Below are 8,067 nucleotides of genomic sequence, written 5' to 3'. Positions count from 1 at the left end.
GCATGATTCTGAATGTGCATTACCTTAGCTCTGTATGGTGGAGAAATACTCAGCTCTGGGAAGAAGAAATCACTGCTACCTCCCCGGTTCACGTAGTCTGACATTTACCAACAATGAAACATCTAATGAGCAAACAACAGTGTAAAAAATTTAAAATGATCCCTAATGGATGGAGCTGGCACCTGTACATGATGACATTTATATGGCTGAGAATCACATCAGGAGCAAATGAGACACGGAACAAGGAGCTTTTCTGTTCCTGCAGCAGCAGGCAGAGAAATCTTTAATGTCCATCCAATGGAACCAGAGCCCTGATTTGTGGTGCATCATTGTCTGTGCACATTCTTGGAACTATAAGGAGGAAATGCTAATGTCCTGTTGCTGGCGGCACCATGAAAGCAATGCCAGCATGTGTGTGGCATACTGAATGATAATGACAAAGTGTACCATATCCCCCGTGAGCAAGCCTGCAGAACAATGATTACAGATTGGCCAGTGTGTCCTTAGGATCACAAGGGAGCCTGGTTCTAATGCTAATCAGTGCTGCTGCCCGCTGAAACATATCTGTGCTTGCAGGACATGAGGAAATAAGCTGGAATATCCAGCTTAGACTATAATTTTAGGACGGCGCTGTTTATTTTTTATATTTTAACCCACAGGAATTTACAAAGGCAGGTTTAACCTATTGCACCACCTGCTGGTCTCAAGTTAGTAAATAGTGATACAAGACTATTTTTGTTCTTCAAGCAATTATCCACCACGTTGCGTTAAACATTGATGTATGAGCTTCGCTGCATCCTTCATTATTCAATTTATTTCACAGGGTCTGTTAAAAACGCCTCATCTCCTTCTTGTTAGGGGGGAACGAGCTAATCCAGCCTAAGGACGGATTCACCTGCTGGTTCGGGTTTTACCAGTCTCCCCATGCCATCCACTTCCATCAGCTAACCTGCAACCCCTCCATGCCACCACCACAACCAACGGCCCTCTTGGAATATACTCTATTTTCATTCCAGGGAGCGAAACAAGAAGGAGAGCTGAGGCACAGCAATGTTCAGCTGCACACTCAATGTAGCTTAATGGAAGGGAGGAGAGTCTGAGTTGAGGCTGTCTCTGATTGGCTGGCCCCGAGATGTGCAGCTTCTCCGCAGCACAACCTGTCACAGTTAATCAGGACCCATCTCTTAACAGCCAGCCGGGGCTATTGAAGAGGTGAGCCTATTTCTATTCAGGACGAAACAGATGATAAATCATTTGTACATAATTAGTGCTCAGCAAGGTTATAACTGACACGTATTTTCATCTTAATTAGGAGGGAAATTTGTTCCATTAATTTAATTTGGTGCGCATGGGTGCCTCTGCACCTAACTAAGTTAATCTTACACCTGTCAGGGTGGGAATGGAGTTGGGCTTTAGATTACAGGGGAAATGGGAAAGAGTGCTCTATCAGATTGTTTCATGCTGCTGTATCATGAGGTAAACTCAAACTGCAGCTGCACATCTCCTGCTAAAAGCAGGACAAAGCCACACGCAGTCTGAGGCACTCAGCAGTAATTAGTCTTATCTAAGAAAGCCCTTTTTTCTGTAACATTTCACAGCCATCCCACCACCCTGCAAAAGACAATAAGCTGGCATTGCATCGTCGGTGCTCGGTCTGATAGGCATACACGCTTCTTCGTCCCTGAACAAATATTTAAGCAGATCTCACAAATTGGTGCTATGGAGAAAATCACATTCCATCATGGGACCCGTTTCCATTCAAAAGCCCACATCTCTGATTTACAGCCACAGGAGCTTTCATTGGTTCGAGCGAGAAAAACTGTCTGATCCTGTTGAGGTTCAATAGGCAGGAGTAAGTCCAAGGCCTGGGTCTCTTTTCATTGCTGGAAGCTGTATGAAGCTGTAGTAATTGCCCCAAAGAAGTGGCTCAATAAAGAGTGAGCTGGAGAATGACTGATTTAGTAACTATAAGGTTTCTAATCGAGTTCTTCATTGCCTCGCCGACACACAAGCTGACAACATTACCTGAACTGATGCACAGTCCATTACAGAGTGCTCCGCTTTAATCGAATGTCTATCATAAAAATACAGAGATGTCGGGTGCCAGCGCATGCACTCTCACCCATGTGTGAAGGTGTAACCAAACTGTAATGGCTTTTCTTTTAGATATACCACTGCATGGCCTTACAAATGAATATTAGCAGGGAAAGAGAGTGCGAAGAAATGAGCTTCTAACTTGTAAAAATGCTGCTATTGGACGCTCTTCTTTCAGACAGGAGAAATAAGCAAACTCACTGACTGAATGAAATGGGACCAGGCAAGTGCAGTCAGATGCCTGTGGAAGTAAATCATTCAGATGGTTGCAGTACAAATCCATCATACGATAGAATGCTACAGCTAAGCTTTTGGTGTTTGAGATTATCCTTAAAATTACAGGCGCAGAGGTCGACATCATTTTGTGTAATTGGAAAACCACCGATTTAAAATTAACCAGGTTAAAATTTGGACTTTAAATTTCTTCAGCTGTTGAGGCAGTGAAGAAACTCCAAACCTGTTACTGAGACCAAACTGTGTGATTCACACCGTGACTTAAGTTGTCTTGTATTTTAATTTTATGCTGCACGCGGCTTCATTACTTGTAGTCCACGCCTTTACTCATTCTTACATTTCATGAAGAACATCACAGTCCATCCATCCTTTTCAGGGTCGCGGGGGGGGGCTCTCCCAGCTGTGTTAGGGCGAGAGGCGAGCTACACCCTGGACAGGTCGCAGAGCTGTTTAAGAATTAATATGCTTATTTAAAAAAAAACAGGAAATAAGGGAGCAGCTGAAAGAACCAGTTGGTCAGGGACGAGCTGATTTTTCCTTCATGTAAAATGTCCCCATCAGTCAAAATTGAGGACATATCTGAGAGTCTGCATGATTATATTATCTAAGTATAATAAATTTAAAGTGTGAAACTGCCTATGAAGCTGATCAGTCTTCGGGCATGTTTGTGGTTTAGTTTTCCTCTCAGTGGGCTCAACATTTAACCCAAAGAATTATTTACAAGTGAGCTCAAATATACACAGGTGTCCTTCCCTGGTTCAGTGAAGAAAACTTCATTTACATCAGGTCACTTATAAATTCAGTTGGATTTTTATTGTTGTGACCATTTACTAGAATTATAATAAAAAAAAAATGAAATATCCTGAGTGTGTGAAGTTTTGACTGGTACTGAAAGAGTGTGTGTGAAAATTCCCACTTTGTGTTACATTAACAAACATGAGATGAAGACAGCAGTTCAAAGACACTCCCTCCTTTGTTGATGATGACCTAACATACTGAAACTTCCCCCTGCTGTTAAACTCGGGTGAAACATTACGATAAAGCACACAATGTGTGATTACAAACATTTTGTAGGAGCAGTGAACCCTTGTGTACAATAGATGGCAGCATTCCCACACAGACCAGGACAGCCAACTGCCCCCACAGCGCAGCCCGATCTCCTACTGCAGGGCTCAGGATCAGCTCTTTTAATTCGTCTCCCATTTGTACCTGTCATATGAAATACTAAAGCGCCTGTGGGCTGTGTGCACTCTGCTTTAACAACACTTGAATTTCCCAAAGAAATAAAAGCTACATTACATTTAGACTGAATACTGTAACCATACGAGATGTCAGGATAATATTCTGTTAGTAAATACTTTAAAGAAGCGCCATAAATAGAATTTCAACATTTCTAATACTTTTGTCGTATGCTACTTCCTTCTTCCACTGACTACATTTAAGAGGAAAAATGGATCTTTGAACTACAAACGACCATGTAAACTCATCAGATTTTATATAAAAGTCCAGCAGCTACAACATGGATTACATTGTTGCCTCAATACTAGTAATCTAACGATGTGCATCACAGACCCCTTAACCAGGTTTACCTGCTAATACTTACTATTTATGTAGGATTTACTATGCAGCTCTTTCACTTGAGTATTATTACAGTTGCTTTGATACTTTTACTTGAATACTTGCTGTGTTTCAATGCACAAAGCTGCAACACTCCCGTGTATGTTTAAATGAATTCTTAATGTATGAACGTCTTTGTATGTTACTGCTCTAGATGTGTAAGACTGAGCTTATCTTAATAGCTTAAACAGCAATGCGATGTGCTCATGTTTATAGTGACACGACACATTAACTCTTAATGTAATGTACAGCCCTATTTTCAGCCCAACTTCTAATTATCTTAAAAATCAACAAATCGAACATCTTTTCATGGGACTTAATATAATCAGAACAAAAGCTAAAGTTCACACACAAACGTAGTGGAGTCAATACAGACCATCCGCTTCGAGTGAAGTCAGTGGAAATATAAAGTAACATAAATTGTATATGTTTCAGTATTTATTTACATTTTTCTTGAGTACTTAAATGCGTATGATAATGATTATAATTATATTCATTTCCCTTTGGGATCAATAAAGTCATACTTACTGTATACAGTTACATTAACTGGTGAGTATAACACACAATAACCTGGGAATATGCTGCAATATACAAAGATTTGTCTCCATTAGAGAAAAATCACAAACCACATTTCAACACATTCGAAACGTTTCACAGCCTCGTGTAAGAGAAACAGGAAACATGTTGGCAGCAACAATGTGCAGACTCTGAATCTGCAAACACTTCATCTCATGTGAAAAACCTTTAGAGCCCAGCCTGTGTGTTGTACCACAGGTATCGCCTTTTCCAGTAAAGATTAGACATTATAGCACACATGACATAGTGGTGATAAAAGATTGATTCAACACAAACTGGCAGGAAAAATAACAAAAAACACCAACAGTCAGTATAAGAGTGTAATTAAAAAGCACATTTTCTCCAAGAAGTTACAAAGCAGACATCTCGACATTCTGAGATATTCGTTTTCTACAGTGTCTCACAGTTTAGGCTCCAACTACAGGGTGAAACAGCACAAGTTCAACTCCAGTAAGAATTATTTCAGGGGTTCTCAACAAATATAACATTTAAAAGATCTCATCACCATTTGATCAGATCAGCCCCTGAAACATAAAACAAAATTATTAATGATATTTAGTCACTTCAAATATTCTGACATTACAGATCAATTCCACTGCAGCAGGGAAAGAAATGTTGTGAAGCGGTGTTTTAATAATGTCCACAAAACAGCTTCTTTTAAGCTCTTAAGGTTTTCTTTTCACACTACTGCTGGTTCCTGCAGACGCTCCGTTCTTGTCCTTCACTAGCTCCTCCCGAGTCATGGGCTCGATGATGGCGCCCAGCTTGGTGACGACCTTGGGCTTGGTGACCTTTTTGACAGTGCGCTCTGTGTTCCAGGTGCGGCCAAGCGCAGAGCGGATGGTGTTCTCAAAGACTGAGGGGCTCTCAAAGGGAAAGGGCAGCGCGTTGACCTGGTGGAGCCTGATGGAGCTGCTCCTCTTCTCAGAGATAATGACACCTGGTAGATGCTGGTCTTTCCTGGGTGTGGGTGGGGTCATCTTTCTCCTGAACTTCCTGCGTTTTCTGCATGATGGCTGCAGTCCTCCCCCTCCCCACTCACCCCACCCAGGTAGTGTCAGGTCTACCGCCTTAGGCTTCCCTGCATCCTCTTGCTTCCTCTTTTCCTTCAGAAAGTCAGAGATGATGTCATCTCCAGCAAAGGCCTCTTTAATGAGCCCCCTCTGGTCCAGCTTTTCCTCCGAGTCCTCTGCATCCTCGATGGTGGGAGCAAAGGGAACCTGCAGGACCTGTGCGCCCTTGGTGAGAACTTGTTTCAGCTCAATCCCTTTCCTCCTCTTCCTGCTTTTGCCCGTCTTTTGTGCGTTTTCTGTGGCTGGAGGATGCTGCGGAACAACAGGTCCTTTATCTGTGGCTTCCTCCTCCTCTGCCTCCTTGCCCTGTGTGAGAAGCTCTTCATCCTCTTGACACCTGATTTTGAGCTCCTTTTCCTGCTCAGCTGCTGTGTCAGCCTCTCCACAGCCCTCTGCTAATCCTTTGAAAAGGCTTGTGAACTCTGAAAGCTCTTCTTCCTCTTTGTCAGAAGCATCTTTGTTTTCCTCCTCCTCCTCCATAAGCATTACAGGTGCGTCAGCTTCCTGAGCTTGACGCCGTTTCCTCCTGTTATCAAATTCTCTGAGTAGCACCTCTTCTTCTGTCTCCTCCACCTCCTCTTCCTCAGCTACATTTTCCTCAGCTCTAATAGTCACAGCATTACTTGTCTCCTTCTCCACGCAGTCTTGAGAGAGTTTTCCAGTCATCCAAGGATTTGAAAAATCCAGTCCTTGCTCTGCATCATTCACAAAGTCAGGCACCACGTCTGCGTTACCTTCTTCCTCCATCGTCTCCTCCTCTTCCTTGTTCAGTGAGGTCACCAACTTCTGGGTCAGGTCTTTGTTCACTTCCAGCTGCTGCTGAATAGCTTTGCGGGCACCTTCATCATATTTTGCCATGATGGCCTTGGACCTGGCCCACTTACTGCTGTTCTGGTGCTTCAGTGACATCCTCTCCTGCATCCTCGCCATCTCCATCTTATTGAGCTCCTCCAGCGCAGCAGCCGGGTCTCTCTTCACCATCTCATCAAACTGCTTCTGGAAATCCTTGGATTTGGCCTTGTTCAGCACTTTGTGGTATTTCTTGCTCTTGATCTTCCTTTGCCTCCTCGCCTTGGCCTCGTAGTAGGACTGAAGAGCCCGCGCCTTCTGCAGCTCTGCACGACGTACCTTAGCTTCCTCCAGGCTCATCGCTTTCACGGAGGCCTCCTCAGTGGGAGTAAGAATGGGGTCATTAATAGGCTGCTTGTTGGCAGACAGGAGAGTGAAGACTTCTTGCTCAAGCGGAGTCTGAGCCTTCCAGTCCATCACCACCCTCTCAATGGGTTTGGGGCCTGAATGCTCCTGATTGAGAGGGAAGACCAGCTGCTCAGCCCTCTCATTCTGTCTGATGACACTCTTCCAGTGGCTCACCTCTTTGGAAACCTTCTGAAAAGCCAGATCTCTCCTTATCCTCTCGCTCTCCTGCTTGCTTAGCGGGCACTCTATGGTCTTTCTGCTTTGCTCCATATTCTTCAGCCGCTTCTTGCTCTTGCCTGAGAGTCCAGGAGTTGTCTTCATGGACCCTATCAAGTCCGACAAATCGACTTTGTCGCCCTCGCCCTCTACGTTGACCGTAAATTCGGACATATGCACGGCCGCCTCGGACCTCTCCCCCAGAGTTTTCTTCCTCTTACCACTGAGAGTGCCGATAGCCTCCAGCAGCTTTTGGCGTTTTCGTTCATCGTACCCGTCTTCGTCCTCAACAGTAACATCATCATCAGTCGCATCCTCCTCCTTTTCGTCGTCGTAAATCACGTCTGGATGCCCCTCGTTGCTCTGCTCCGCACCTCCGGAGCGTGTTTTCTTTTTACTCGCTTTCTTTTTCGAAACTTTAGCCATGCTGAAGCAACAACTGCCGGAGCTCAATGCACTAAACTGGGACGACTGCGTGCCCCACGTGTGCCGTAAAACAACCCGTTGTCGTGAAACTTGCGACAGTGAACAACACTGTCGCAAGTTTGTTGGTTTGGTTTTTTTTGGGGGGGTCCCACTTCACACTGTACATTATCATTTTATCAATAATATCATCTTAAATAAAGAGATGAAAATGTTCCTGTCGATGATGCGGAGACATGTTTAAGAATTCATAATTATTCTATGAACGTTACGTAATAAACACTAACCAGCTTCAGAGTGTATACTAAATGTTTGACCCACATTTGATAATACTCTTGTGTTTTTATTCTTTTATTAGCCATGGCTCCTTCTTGGTCGAAAGCATCTTCTAATACAGTTATAATTTCTCTTTGTACCTTGTGGTTGTGAAAATATAATAGCTTGGACATACTGTCACATTATCAAACAATAAGCTCCTGAAGAATCTTTTTGTTGTTGTTGCAAAGCTGATTATCTGTTCATCCAGAGGCACCTTTATGTCCGTTTGCTGTTTCAGGTCAGTGCTGCGTCCCCATCTGCTGCTCACACTCAGAACCACTCGGTCGTTGTTATATAACATACATTCCGTTGGACACAC

At 43.6% G+C, this 8,067-nt stretch overlaps 1 protein-coding gene across 1 annotated transcript; it reads right to left on the bottom strand.

Moving 5' to 3' along the window:
- Nucleotides 1-2,757: 2,757 nt before the first annotated feature.
- On the bottom strand, nt 2,758-8,058 carry si:dkey-251i10.3 (uncharacterized protein LOC553498 homolog). The gene has a single exon (XM_005943406.2). It carries the CDS (start codon nt 7,431-7,433, stop codon nt 5,187-5,189), a length of 2,247 nt encoding a protein of 748 aa, XP_005943468.1. The 5' UTR covers nt 7,434-8,058; the 3' UTR covers nt 2,758-5,186.
- Between the last annotated feature and the right edge of the window lie 9 nt (nt 8,059-8,067).

The sequence above is a fragment of the Haplochromis burtoni genome, unplaced genomic scaffold (assembly GCF_018398535.1).
Source record: "Haplochromis burtoni strain Fernald_Lab_line unplaced genomic scaffold, NCSU_Asbu1 Contig_372, whole genome shotgun sequence".
Taxonomy (NCBI): domain Eukaryota; kingdom Metazoa; phylum Chordata; class Actinopteri; order Cichliformes; family Cichlidae; genus Haplochromis; species Haplochromis burtoni.
The sequence above is the reverse complement of the archived record's forward strand: the minus strand, read 5'-3'. Positions and strand labels throughout refer to the sequence as shown.